This window comes from Chiloscyllium plagiosum, unplaced genomic scaffold (genome assembly GCF_037043375.1).
Source record: "Chiloscyllium plagiosum isolate Xiang-an unplaced genomic scaffold, Cpla_swu_hap1 HiC_scaffold_1, whole genome shotgun sequence".
In the NCBI taxonomy this organism is placed as follows: Eukaryota; Metazoa; Chordata; class Chondrichthyes; order Orectolobiformes; family Hemiscylliidae; genus Chiloscyllium; species Chiloscyllium plagiosum.
This window is the reverse complement of record NW_028270139.1, coordinates 176,385,007-176,400,010: the sequence shown is the minus strand read 5'-3', so window position 1 is coordinate 176,400,010 and position 15,004 is coordinate 176,385,007. Positions and strand designations below refer to the sequence as shown.

Sequence of the window (15,004 nt, the reverse complement as noted above, 5' to 3'; positions counted from 1 at the left end):
TCACTCACTGTGTAACTGTGCAGGGATGTGTATATTCAGCAGAGTGAGGGTCACCCACTGTGTAACTGTGCAGGGATGTGTTTATTCAACAGGGTGAGAGTCACTCACTGTGTAACTGTACTTGGATTTGTTTATTCTGCAGAGAGTGTCACTGTGTAACAGTACTGGGATATGTTTATTCAGCAGGATAACGGTCACTCACTGTGTCACTGTACTGGGATATGTTTATTCAGCAGGGTAAGGGTCACCCACTGCGTAACTGTACTGGGGTGTGTTTATTCAGCAGGGTAATGGTCACCCACTGTGTAACTGGACTGGGATGTGTTTATTTAGCAGGGTGAGGGTCACTTACTGTGTAACAGTACTGGGATGTGTTTATTCAGCCGGGTGAGGGTGACTCACTGTGTAACTGTACTGGGATGTATTTATTCAGCAGGGTAAGGGTCACCCACTGTGTAACTGTACTGGGATGTGTTTATTCAGCAGGCTAAGGGTTTCCCACTGTGTAACTGTACTGGGATATGTTTATTCAGCAGGGTGATGGTCACTCAGTGTGTCACTTTTCTGGGATGTGTTTATTCAGCTGGGTGAGAGTCACTCACTGTGCAACTGTACTGGGATGTGTTTATTCAGCATGGTGAGAGTCACTCACTGTGTAACTGTGCAGGGATGTGTTTATTCAGCAGGTTGAGGGTCACTCAGTGTGTAACTGTCCTGGAATTATTTAGCAGGGTGATGGTCACTCACTGTGTGACTGTACTGGGATATATTTATTCAGCAGGGTAAGGGTCACCCAATGTGTAACTGTACTGGGGCGTGTTTATTCAGCAGGGTGATGGTCACTCACTGTGTCACTGTACTGGGATGTGTTTATTCAGCAAAGTGAGTGTCACTGTGTTACTGTACTGGCATGTGTTTATACAGCAGGGTGAGGGTCACTCACTGTGTCACTGTACTGGAATGTGTTTATTCAGCAGAGTAAGGGTCATTCACTCTATCATTGTACTGGGATATGTTTATTCAGCAGGGTAAGGGTCAATCACTGTGTAACTGTCCTGGGATGTGTTTATTCAGTAGGGTGAGGGTCACTCACTGTGTAACTGTACTGGGAATGTGTTTAAACAGCAGGGTGAGGGTCACTCACTGTGTTACTGTCCTGGGATGTGTTTATTCAGCATGGTGAGGGTCACTCACTGTGTAACTGTGCAGGGATGTGTTTATTCTGCAGGGTGTGGGTCACTCACTTTGTTACTGTGCAGGGATGTGTTTATTCAGCAGGGTGAGGGTAGGGTAAGGGTCACTCACTGTGTCACTGTACTAGGATGTGTTTATTCAGCAGGGTGAGGTTCACTCGCTGTGTAACTGTACTGGGGTGTGTTTATTCAGCAAAGTGAGAGTCACTGTGTCACTGTACTGGGATGTGTTAATTCAGCCGGGTGAGAGTCACTCACTGTGTAACTGTGCAGGGATGTGATTATTCAGCAGGGTGAGGGTCACTCACTGTGTAACTGTACTGGGATGTGTTTATTCAGCAAAGTGAGAGTCACTGTGTCACTGTACTGGGATGTGTTAATTCAGCCGGGTGAGAGTCACTCACTGTGTAACTGTGCAGGGATGTGATTATTCAGCAGGGTGAGGGTCACTCACTGTGTAACTGTACTGGGATGTGTTTATTCAGCAAAGTGAGAGTCACTGTGTCACTGTACTGGGATGTGTTAATTCAGCCGGGTGAGGGTCACTCACTGTGTAACTGTACTGGGATATGTTAATTCAGCAGGGTGAGGATCACCCAGTGTGTAACTGTACTGGGATGTGTTTATTCCGCAGGGTGAGGGTCACTCACCGTGTAACTGTACTGGGATGTGTTTATACTGCAGGGGAAGCGTCACTCACTGTGTAACTGTACTGGGCTGTGTTTATTCAGCGGGTGAGGGTCACTCACTGTGTAACTGTACTGGGATGTGTTTATTCAGCAGGGTGAGGGTCACTCACTGTGTCACTGTATTGGGATATGTTTATTCAGCAGGGTAAGGGTCACTCACTGTGTAACTGTACTGGGATGTGTTTATTCAGCAGGGTGAGGGTCACTCACTGTGTCACTGTACTGGGATGTGTTTATTCAGCAGGGTAAGGGTCACTCACTGTGTAACTGTACTGGGATGTGTTTATTCAGCAGGGTGAGGGTCACTCAGTGTGTAACTGTGCAGGGATGTGATTATTCAGCACGGTGAGGGTCACTCACTGTGTCACTGTATTGGGATATGATTAATTAGCCGGTAAAGGTTACAAGCAATATTTTCTGTCCAGCTGTCTCCCTTCTATCTCACTCTTTTCTGCAGTGCTGTGATTGTGTTCAGTAATCGAACATATGTCATTGAACCCGTTGTTGGGGATGCAGATGGTCGTCATTTGTTATACAGAGCTGAAGATCTCCTGCCAGTACCGAGTCGCTGTGGAGTTAGATCTCCATCCCCTGGATTAACCCTGACTGATCACCTCCAGCGCTCTCAGAGGGTGAGTGATGAGCACTGTAACTGACTGACTAACAGAAATGAAGGCGCCCCATAGAAATTACGATCTGCAGACACAGCCTTCAGCTTAATCAGCTCATGGAGAGTTCCTTTACTCAGCACCTTCCCCTCTTCCTTCTAACTCCCCCTCACCTGTTGAAACTTGATATTGATGGAGTTTGTGTCTTCAGCACTGACTCCAGAATTGAATCCATGGTTTCGTGCTTCTTTCTATGAAGATGCAAGTCTCCTGTTCTGAAGCTTTTCCATTGAATTGTTTTCCCTCTGACTTTTTGTTCTCGACTGTCGGTGACTGGGAACAATCTGTTACCATCCATCTGCCCCATCTTTTCGTCAGTTTGCACAAAGCTGAACATTTCCAGATTCGGACTGTAATTGAACCATTAAGTCAATTTCTGGACACTGCACAGCAGGAAAGGTTTCAAGTCCTTGAGAAGGTGTAGACACGATTGATCAGGATGCTCCTACTCATGAGGGTATTTGGTGACAGGGTAGCTTTGGAAATGCTAGGTTGTTCTCTTTGGCGGAAATGAGTTTGAGGGGGACAAAGATTATGAAAGGAATAAATCAGGAAGTCAAAGGACAGCTGCTCCCATTTTGTGATGTCAGAGGACTCATGGATTCCACTGTTCCTTTGACAGTGAGTGTTCAGATTGAAATACAGACCACATTCTCCTCTTTTCCCTTTGGATTATTAGCAAGGTAGTGGGTCAGTGTATCTGGAACAAATTATCGAAGCGTCTGCTGCATTTTATCAATCAGACCAGATCAGTTTCCAGTACAGAGACAGAGCCCAGGACAGAGCAACAAGTCTGACCTAATCACTGGGTCTCAAGCATAGTGGATGGGGTTCATCGGGGGAGGAGGGTTCCTGGCTGATCTGATTTTAACCTCAACTCTACATTCCTGCATAATGTCTGATAATCTTTCACCGTCTTGGTCATCCTCTGCCTTCAAATTATTTCAAGTCTGCATCCATTGCATTTTCCAAAGACACTCAACTCTCTGAGAGAGAAAAAAATGTTTCCTCATCTCTGACTTAAATGGGTGAACCCTCATTCTAGATTGTCCCATAAGATTGCCCTTTTCGAGTTCAGGTGGCAGAAGCAGGGAGTGGAAGAAGCGGATCCTGCTGGGAAGGTAAGTGATTGTTTTTAAGTGGGTGCGATCTAAACCCGAGAACCTCCACCATAGGGCTTCTCTCCCACCCATCTCCTTTCACCTTAGTAAGAGTCTGTACACTCTGTAAGTTTTTCAGGTTTTCTCTTTTTTTTTCTCTTCCTTGTTTAGTACTGTGTGGACTTTCAGAGTAGCAAGGTATGGATGTTAGAGCAGTTGCATTTCCTCCTTCAGAATGTGGCAGGTGAGAGACACAACACAACACAACACACTCCGCTGGTCACTTCTGTGGGAAGTCCACCCAACTCCCGCTCCTTGAAAACCAAATTAGGGAGCTAGAGCTGGATGAACTGTGGATTATCTAGGAGGTTGAGGTGAGATTGATAGGATGTACAAGGAGATGGTCACTCCTCAGGCACAGGATAGGGACAGCTGGGTTACAGTCAGCGGGAGGAAGGGAACTGACAGACAGAGCAGGGATCCCCTGTGGCCGTTCCCCTCCGCAATAAGTATACCGTTTTGGATACTGCTGATGGGACAGCTGACCAGGGGAATGCCATAGTTGTCAGGTCTCTGGCTCTGAGCCTGGCACTGTGGCTCAGAAGGGAAGGGGGGAAATAGAAAAACGCTAGTGGTAGGGAACTCAATAGTTAGATGGATTGACAGGAGATTTTGTGGTCAGGAACGGGACTCCCGGAAGGTACGGTGCCTCTCCGGTGCCAGGGTCCAGGATGTCGCCGATCAGGTTTACAAGATTCTGAAGGGGGAGGGTGACCAGAAATCACGATACATATTGGCCCCAGTGATATAGCCAGGAAAGGGATTAAGGATCTGAAAAGTGACTACAGAGAGTTAGGTTGGAAGCTGAAGAGATCTCAGGTTTGCTACCTGATAGTGAGGTGAGGAACAGACAGCGAGTGCAGCTTAACACGTGGCTGCGAGGCTGGTGTGGGAGGGAGGGCTTCAGATACTTTGACCATTGGGATGCCTTCTGGGGAAGGTGGGACCCTGTACATTAAGGATGGGTTTCACCTGAACTGGAGGGGTACAAATGTCCTGGGTGGGAGATTTGCTTGTGTGATTTGGGAGGGTTTAAATTAGTTTGGCAGGGGGGTGGGAACTGGAGTTACACATCTGAGTGGAGGGGATAGTTGTAGATGAGGCAGTGACAGAATGTAGTAAATCTATTGGGAAGGTTTTTCATGTGATGGAACAAAGTGTGTCTGCTTTAATGCAAGGAGTGTCAGAAAAAAGAGTGACAAACTTAGAGCATGGATCAGTACTTGGGACTATGATGTTGTGGCCATAACGGAGATGTGGGTTTCACAGGGGCAGGAATGGTTGCTAGATGTTCCAGGGTTTAGAACGGTTAAAAAGAACAGGGAGGGTGGAAAAAGAGGAGGGGGTGTAGCATTTATAATCAGAGAGTGCATCACAGCTGCAGAAACGAAGGTTGTTGAGGAAGATTTGTCTAGTGAGTCAGTATGGGTGGGAGTTAGGAACAGCAAGGGAGCAGTTGCCTCATTGAGGGTTTTCTACAGACCCCCTAATAACAGTAGGGAGATCGAAGAACTCATAGGCGGGCAGATTTTGGAAAAGTACAGACATAGCAGAGTTGTTGTTATGGGTGACTTCAACTTTCCCAATATCGACTGGAACCTCTTAGTGCAGATGGTTTGGATGGAGCCGTTTTTGTCAAGTGTGTTCAGGAGGGTTTCTTTACTCAGTTCATAGACAGACTGACGAGGAGAGAGGCCATTTTGGATTTGGTGCTTGGCAACAAGCCAGGACAGGTGTCAGATCTCGCGGTGGAAGAACACTTTGGTGACAGTGACCACAACTGCCTCACATTTAGCATTGCCTTGGAGCGGGGAAGGAGCAGTTCTCGAGGGAAGATATTTAATTGGGCAGAAGGAAATTATGACGCTATCAGACAGGAGTTGGGAAGTACAGATTGGGAGCAATTATTCCATAGAAAGGGCGCAGCAGACATGTGGAAACTGTTTAAGGAGCAGTTGTTGTGAGTGATGCATAAATTTGTTCCTCTGAGACAGGCAAGAAGGGGTAAGATTAAGGAGCCTTGGATGACAAGAACAGAGGAGCTTCTCGTCAAAAGGAAGAAGGTACCTTATGTAAGGTGGAGGATGCAAGGATCTAGCACAGCTTTAGAGGATTACAGGCTTGCTAGAAAGGAGCTCAGAAATGGACTGAGGAGAGCCAGGAGGGGGCACGAGAAAGCCTTGGTGGGAAGGTTTAGGGAGAACCCAAAGGCATTTTACTCATACATGAGGAACAAGAGAATATCAGGGAGAAGGTAGGGCTGGTCAGGGATACCGTAGGGAACTTGTGCGTGGAGTCTGAGCAAATAGGGGAAGCCCGACATTTTTGCTTTGGTTTACACTAAAGAAAGGGACCTTGCTTTGAATGAGAACTTTGTGGAGCTGGGGAACAGGCTTGAACAGATTGAGTTTGAGGAAGTTGATATGCAGTAAAGTTTGGCCAGATCTGAGTTTTACTACCTCGCTCCGATAAGCGCAAAAGGAGATTGCTAAGCCGCTGGCGAAGATCTTTGCCTCCTCCCTCTCCACGGGAATCGTTCCGGAGGATTGGAAGGAGGCGAATGTTGTTCCTCTTTTCAGGAAGGGTAATAGGGAAATCCCTGGCAATCACAGAACAGTCAGTCTTACATTTGTGGTCAGCAAGGTTTTGGAAAGAATTCTGAGGCATAGGATTTATGACTATTTGGAAAAGCATGGCGTGATTAAAGGCAGTCAGCATGGCTTTGTGAGAGGCAGTTGAAACTTTATTGCTGGAACAGCACAGCAGGTCAGGCAGCATCCAGGGAACAGGAGATTCGACGTTTCGGGCACAGGCCCTTCTTCAGGAATGAGCAGAGAGTGTTCAGCAGGAGAAGATAAAAGGTAGGGAGGAGGGACTTGGAGGAGGGGCGTTGGAAATGTGATAGGTGGAAAGAGGTCAAGGTGAGGGTGATAGGTCGGAGTAGGATGGAGGCGGAGAGGTCAAGAAGAAGACTGCAGGTCAGGAAGGCGGTGCCGGGCTGGAGGGATTCGGCTGAGACAAGGTGGGGGGAGGGGGGATGAAGAAACTGGTGAAGTCCAAGTTCATCCCCTGTGGTTGGAGGGTTCCCAGTCGGAAGATAAGACGCTCCTCCTCCGACCGTCGCGTTGTTGTGGTTTGGCGGTGGATGAGTCCAATGACCTGCATATCCTCGGTGGAGTGGGAGGGGGAGTTGAAATGCTGTGCTACAGGGTGGTTGGGTTGGTTCGTCCGGGTGGCCCAGAGGTGCTCTCTGAATCGCTCCGCAAGTAGGCGGCCTGTCTCCCCAATATAGAGGAGGCCACACCGGCTGCAGCGGATGCAGTAGATGATGTGGGTGGAGGTGCAGGTGAATCTGTGGCGGATATGGAAGTTTCCTTTGGGGCCTTGGAGAGAAGTGAGGGGGGAGGTGTGGGCGCAAGTGTTGCACCTCCTGCGGTTGCAAGGGAAGGTGCCGGGAGTGGAGGTTGGGTCGGTGGGGGGTGTGAATCTGACAAGGGAGTCGCGGAGGGAGTGGTCTCTACGGAAAGCTGATAGGGGAGGGGAGGGAAATATATCCTTGGTGCTGGGGTCTGTTTGGAGGTGGCCGAAGTGACGGCTGATGATGCGCTGTACATGGAGATTGGTGGGGTGGTAGGTGAGGACTAGTGGGGTTCTGTGAGAGGCAGTTCATGCCTCACAAATCGTATTGAGTTCTTTGAGGAGGTGACGAGACAGGTCGACGAAGGTTGAGCAGTGGATATGGTGCATATGGACTTCAGCAAGGCATTTGAAGGTTCCCCATGGTAGGCTCATTCATAAAGTCAGGAAGTATGGGATACAGGGAGATTTGGCTGCCTGGATTCAGAATTGATTGGCTGACAGAAGGCAGAGAGTGATTGTAGATGGAAAGTATTCTGCCTGGAGGTCAGTGGTGAGTGGCATCCCGCAGAGCTCTGTTCTTGGGCCTCTGCTCTTTGTAGTTTTTATAAATGACTTGGATGAGGAGGTTGATGCGTGGTTTGGTAAATTTGCCGATGACACAAAGGTTGGTGGAGCCGTTGATAGTATAGAGGGCTATTGCAGGCTGCAGCGTGACATAGACAGGATGCAGAGCTGGGCTGAGACATGGCAGATGGAGTTCAACTGGGTGCATTTTGGAAGGTTTAACTTGAATACTGAAAAATGATTAAAGATAGGATTCTTGGCAGTGTGGAGGAACAGAGAGATCTTTAGTGTTCAAGTGAATAGATCTGTCAAAGTTGCCACTTAAGTGGATAGAGTTGTTAAGAAAGCATATGGTATTTTGGATTTCATTAACAGGGGGATCGAGTTTCAGAGATGCAAGGTTTTGCTGCAGCTCTACAAGTCCCTGGTGAGACCATGCTTGAAATATTGTGTCCAGGGCCAGTCACCCTATTATAGGAAAGATATGGAGGCTTTGGAGAGGGTGCAAAGAGGGTTTACCAGGATGCTGCCTGGACTGGAAGGCTTGTCTTATGAGGAGAGGTTGAATAAGCTTAGACTTTTCTCTCAAGAGAGAAAGAGGAAGAGAGGTGACCTGATCGAGGTGTACAAGGTAATGAGAGGCATGGATAGATTTGATAAACAGAGACCTTTCCCCAGGGCAGGATTGACTGCCAAGAGGGGTCATAGTTTTAAGGTGTTAGGAGGAAGCTATAGAGGAGACGTTAGAGGTAGGTTCTTTACGCAGTGAGTTGTGAATGCATGGAATGTGTTGCCCACGGTGGTGGTGGAAGCAGAGTCATTGGGGACATGCAAGCGACAGCCAGACATGCACATGGACAGCAGTGAATTGAGGGGAGCGTAGGTTAGGTTGTTTTTTTAGATTAGGATTAATCCTCATTAATCCAGCATTGTGGGTCGAAGGGCCACGATGCTGTACTTGTCTGTGTTCTATGTTTGAAGAGGAAACGTCTGATCCACATACACCCAGTCAAGTCCCCTCATACACCAGGATAACCAGTTTCCTCTGTGTCTCAGAGTTTGGCAACTATTCACCATTTAGATAATCGGCTTTTTTTCATACTTGCTGCCAAAATGGACAATTTCACACTTTCCCGCACCCTGCCCCATTTACCACATCTTTGCCCACTCACTTTATTAATCTCTATCCCTCTGTTGAATCCTTATGTCCTTTGCATAAATCCTACCAATTTTTTCATCTATCTTTGTGTTATCAGCAAATGTGGTTCTACACCTTTACCTTTCATCCAAATTATTTCTCTAAATTGTAAAGAGTTGAGGCCCTGGTACCAACCCTTGCGACACACCACTCGTGACATCCTGCCAACATGAAACAGACCCACTTATTCCTACTCCTTATGTTCTGCTAATAAACCAAATAATGCTTGTTAATAAGTCATTATCAAACCAGCAGACAAGAGAAGCACGGTTGTAGTTTGGCGCACCAACCTTTACACCGCTGAGGCCAAACGCCAGCTCGCAGATACCTCCTCCTACTGCCCCCTTGACCATGACCCCACCCCCCACCACCAAACCATCATCTCCCAGACCATCATAACCTCATCACCTCGGGGGATCTCCCATCGCCCCGCACCGCCCATTTCTACCTCCTGCCCAAAATCCACAAACCCGACTGCCCCGGCCGACCCATTGTCTCAGCCTGCTCCTGCCCCACCGAACTCATCTCCGCATACCTCGACACGGTCCTGTCCCCCTTAGTCCAAGAACTCCCCACCTACCTTCGGGACACCACCCATGCCCTCCACCTCCTCCATGATTTTCGCTTCCCCGGTCCTCAACACCTTATCTTCACCATGGACATCCAGTCCCTGTACACCTCCATCCCCCATCACGAAGGACTCAAAGCCCTCCGCTTCTTCCTTTCCCGCCGTACCGACCAGTACCCTTCCACTGACACCCTCCTTCGACTGACTGAACTGGTCCTCACTCTAAACAACTTCTCTTTCCAATCCTCCCACTTCCTCCAAACCAAAGGAGTAGCCATGGGCACCCGCATGGGCCCCAGCTATGCCTGCCTCTTCGTAGGATATGTGGAACAGTCCATCTTCCGCAACTACACTGGCCCCCACCTTTTCCTCCGCTACATCGATGACTGTATCGGCGCCGCCTCGTGATCCCACGATGAGGTTGAACAGTTCATCCACTTCACCAACACCTTCCACCCCGACCTCAAATTCACCTGGACACTCTTAGATTCCTCCCTCCCCTTCCTCGACCTTTCTATTTCTATCTCAGGCGACCGAATCAACACGGACATCTACTACAAACCGACCGACTCCCACAGCTACCTGGACTACACCTCCTCCCACCCTGCCCCCTGTAAAAACGCCATCCCATTCTCCCAATTCCTTCGTCTCCGCCGCATCTGCTCCCAGGAGGACCAGTTCCAAAAACGTACAACCCAGATGGCCTCCTTCTTCAAGGACCGCAATTTCCACCCCGACGTGGTTGACGATGCCCTCTCTTCCACTTCCCGCTCCTCCACCCTTGAGCCCCGCCCTTGAGCCCCGCCCCTCCAACCGCCACCAGGACAGAACCCCACTGGTCCTCAACTACCACCCCACCAATCTCCATGTACAGCGTATCATCCGCCGTCATTTCCGCCACCTCCAAACGAACCCCACCACCAAGGATATATTTCCCGCCCTTCCCCTATCAGCATTCCGTAAAGACCACTCCCTCCGTGACTCCCTCGTCAGATCCACACCCCCCACCAACCCAACCTCCACTCCCAGCACCTTCCCCTGCAACCGCAGGAGGTGCAAGACTTGCGCCCACACCACCCCCCTCACCTCCCTCCAAAGCCCCAAAGGAAACTTCCATATCCGCCACAGATTCACCTGCACCTCCACACACATCATCTATTGCATCCTCTGCACCCGATGTGGCCTCCTCTATATTGGGGAGACAGGCCGCCTACTTGCGGAGCGTTTCAGAGAACACCTCTGGGACACCCGGACCAACCAACCCAACCACCCTGTGGCTCAACACTTCAACTGCTCCTCCCACTCCACCAAGGATATGCAGGTCTTTGGACTCCTCCATCGCCAGACCACAACAACACGACGGTTGGAGGAAGAGCGCCTCATCTTCCGCCTAGGAACCCTCCAACCACAAGGGATGAACTCGGATTTCACCAGTTTCCTCATTTCCCCTTCCACCACCTTGTCTCAGTCAAATCCATCGAACTCAGCACCGCCTTCCTAACCTGCAATCTTCTTCCTGACCTCTCCGCCCCCCACCCCAGTCTGACCTATCACCCTCACCTTGACCTCTTTCCACCTATCGCATTTCCAACGCCCCTCCCCCAAGTCCCTCCTCCCTATCTTTTATCTTAGCCTGCTGGACACACTTTCCTCATTCCTGAAGAAGGGCTTATGCCCGAAACGTCGATTCTCCTGTTCCCTGGATGCTGCCTGACCTGCTGCGCTTTTCCAGCAACACATTTTCAGCTCTGATCTCCAGCATCTGCAGACCTCACTTTCTCCTCCTTGTTAATAAGTCACACAGGGCTACATTACCCCACGCTGTCAGCTTTTGTTTTCTGCAATAACCCAAGTACTCAATGAATGGCAGGACACCAGGAAGCTCAGAAGAACAAAGAGATCTTGGGGTGCCTGTCCACAGATCCCTGAAGCTGGCAGGACAGGATGGTATTGTAAGTGATGACTTGTAAACTTTTCACTATACATGTTGTTACACAACTTCACTACAGCGAACTGAGGACATTGTTTCTCAAGTGTGTGGTTTTAAAGAGTGTTTTGGTTCGAATGGGATCATGGCCCCATTAGTTTAAATTGTGCTGTTGTTGCAGGATTTTCTTATAACACAGAATTGCATGAGAACAGAACTGCTATGTTATGGCAGAACTGACTGTACTCATTTGAGCACACGCGACAGTAAAGTTCATTCCAGTTCTCATCGTGTGGTTAGAAACATTTGCCTTTATTAGTCGTGGTACAGAGAATAAGAGCAGGGAGGTGATGTTGGAGCTGTACAGAACTGTGGTGAGACCACAGCTGGAGTAATGTGTGCAGTTCCGGACCCCACACTAAAGGAAGGAAGCGATTGTACTGGAGTGGGTGCGGAGGACAATTACCAAGATGTTGCCTGGGATGGAGCATTTCAGGAATGAAGAGAGACTGGATAAGCTTGAGTTGTTTTCTTTGGAGCAGGGAAAGTTGAGGAAACTGATAGAGGTGGATAAGACTAAAAGGGGCATGGATAGGGGGAATAGGAAGCAACAATTCTCCTTAATGGGGGTGGAGTCAGAAATGAAGGGGCATAGTTTTAAAGAAAAAACTCAGAATATTTAGGGAATTTCAGGAAAAGCGTTTTAAGCCAGATTTTGGTAGGAATCGGTAATAGAGTCATAGAGATGTACAGCATGGAAACTGACCATTCGGTCCAACCCGTCCATGCTGACCAGATATCCCAACCCAATCTAGTCCCATCTGCCAGCACCCGGCCCATATCCCTCTAAACCCTTCCTATTCATATACCCATCCAAATGCCTCTTAAATGTTGCAATTGTACCAGCCTCCACCACATCCTCTGGCAGCTCATTCCATACATGTACCACCCTCTGAGTGAAAAAGTTGCCTCTTAGGTCTCTTTTATATCTTTCCCCTCTCACCCTAAACCTATGCCCTCCAGTTCTGGACTCCCCAACCCCAGGGAAAAGATTTTGTCTATTTATCCTATCCATGCCCCTCATAATTTTGTAAACCTCTATAAGGTCACCCCTCAGCTTCCGACGCTCCATGGAAAGCAGCCCCAGCCTGTTCAGCCTCTCCTTGTAGCTCAAATCCCCCAACCCTGGCAACATCCTTGTAAATCTTTTCTGAACCCTTTCAAGTTTCACTACATCTTTCCGATAGGAAGGAGACCAGAATTGCATGCAATATTCCAAAAGTGGCCTAACCAATGTCCTGGACAGCTGCAACATGACCTCTCAACTCCTGTACTCAATGCTCTAACCAATAAAGGAAAGCATACCAAACGCCTTCTTCACTATCCTATCTACCTGCGACTCCACTTTCAAGGAGCTATGAACCTGCACTCCAAGGTCTCTTTGTTCAGCAACACTCCCTAGGACCTTACCACTATGTGTATAAGTCCTGCTAAGATTTGCTTTCCCAAAATGCAGCACCTTGTATTTAACAAAATTAAACTCCATCTGCCACTTCTGAGCCAATTGGCCCATCCGATCCAGATCCTGTTATAATCTGAGGTAACCCTCTTCACTGTCCACTACACCTCCAATTTTGGTGTCATCTGCAAACTTACTAACTGTACCTCTTATGCTCGCATCCAAATTATTTATGTAAATGACAAAAAGGAGAGGACCCAGCACCGATCCTTGTGGCACTCCACTGGTCACAGGCCTCCAGCCTGAAAAACAAACCTCCACCACCGCCCTCTGTCTTCTACCTTTGAGCCAGTTCTGTATCCAAATGGCTAGTTCTCCCTGTATTCCATGAGATCTAACCTTGCTAACCAGTCTCCCATGGGGAACCTTGTCGAATGCCTTACTGAAGTCCATATAGATCACATCTACTGCTCTGCCCTCATCAATCTTCTTTGTTACTTCTTCAAAAAACTCAATCAAGTTTGTGAGACATGATTTCCCACGCACAAAGCCATGTTGACTATCCCTAATCAGTCCTTGCCTTTCCAAATACATGTACATCCTGTCCCTCAGGATTTCCTCCAACAACTTGCCCATCACCGAGGTCAGGCTCACCGGTCTATAGTTCCCTGGCTTGACTTTACCGCCTTTCTTAAACAGTGGCACCACGTTTGCCAACCTCTAGTCTTCTGGCACCTCACCTGTGACTATTGATGATACAGATATCTCAGCAAGAGGCCCAGCAATCACTTCTCTAGCTTCCCACAGAGTTCTCGGGTACACCTGATCAGGTCCGGGGTATTTATCCACCTTTAACCGTTTCAAGACATCCAGCACTTCCTCCTCTGTAATCTGGATATTTTGCAAGATGTCACCATCTATTTCTCTGCAGTCTATATCTTCCATATCCTTTTCCACAGTAAATACTGTTGCAAAATATTCATTTAGTATCTCCCCCATTTTCTGTGGCTTCACACAAAGGCCACCTTGCTGATCTTTGAGGGATCCTATTCTCTCCCTAGTTACCTTTTTGTCCTTAATATACTTGTAAAAACCCTTTGGATTCTCCTTAATTCTATTTGCCAAAGCTATCTCATGTCCTCGTTTTGTCCTCCTGATTTCCCTCTTAAGTATACTCCTACTTTCTTTATACACGTCTGAGGATTCACTCGATCTATCCTAACATATGCTGCACTGCTTGGGAGAGTTGTTGAGGCAGGAAACCTCACAACCTTTACAAAGTAATTGGGTGAGGTCTTGAAGTGTTACAACATTCAAGTTATGGGCCTAATGCTGGATAATGCTTGTTCTGCACTGTATGATTTGATGGGTGATAGGACTAGTCCTGCACTGTATGATTTGATGGGTGATAGGACTTGTTCTGCACTGTATGATTTGATGATCGAAATGGCTTGTCCTGCACTGTCTGATTTGATGGGTGATAGGGCTTGTCCTGCACTGTCTGATTTGATGGGTGATAGGGCTTGTCCTGCACTGTGTGATTTAATGGGTGATATTGCTTGTCCTGCGCTGTATGATTTGATGGGTGATAGGGCTTGTCCTGCACTGTATGATTTGATGGGTGATAGGACTTGTCCTGCACTGTATGATTTGATGGGTGATAGGACTTGTTCTGCACTGTATGAGTTGATGGGTGATAGTGCTTGTCCTGCGCTGTATGACTTGATGGGTGATAGGACTTGTCCTGCACTATCTGATTTGATGGGTGATAGAGCTTGTCCTGCACTGTATGATTTAATGGGTGATATTGCTTGTCCTGCGCTTTATGATTTGATGGGTTATAGGGCTTGTTCTGCGCTTTATGATTTGATGGGTGATAGGACTTGTTCTGCACTGTCTGATTTGATGGGTGATAGGACTTGTTCTGCACTGTCAGATTTGATGGGTGATATTGCTTGTCCTGCGCTTTATGATTTGATGGGTGATAGGGCTTGTCCTGCCCTGTATGATTTGATGGGTGATAGGACTTGTTCTGCACTGTCAGATTTGATGGGTGATATTGCTTGTCCTGCGCTTTATGATTTGATGGGTGATAGGGCTTGTCCTGCACTGTATGGTTTGATGGGTGATAGGACTTGTTCTGCACTGTATGATTTGATGGGTGATAGAGCTTGTCCTGCACTGTATGATTTGATGGGTGATAGGACTTGTTATGAAC

At 48.0% G+C, this 15,004-nt stretch overlaps 1 protein-coding gene across 1 annotated transcript in view; it reads left to right on the top strand.

The window, feature by feature from the left end:
- The window catches only part of LOC148152298 (disintegrin and metalloproteinase domain-containing protein 12-like), a 657,223-nt gene that overhangs the window by 119,296 nt on the left and 522,923 nt on the right, over window positions 1-15,004 (top strand). Inside the window, exon 6 of the mRNA XM_087986062.1 lies at window positions 2,340-2,514. Within this exon, the coding sequence (XP_087842188.1) occupies window positions 2,340-2,514 (175 nt within the window). The remainder of the gene's footprint in view (window positions 1-2,339; window positions 2,515-15,004) is intronic.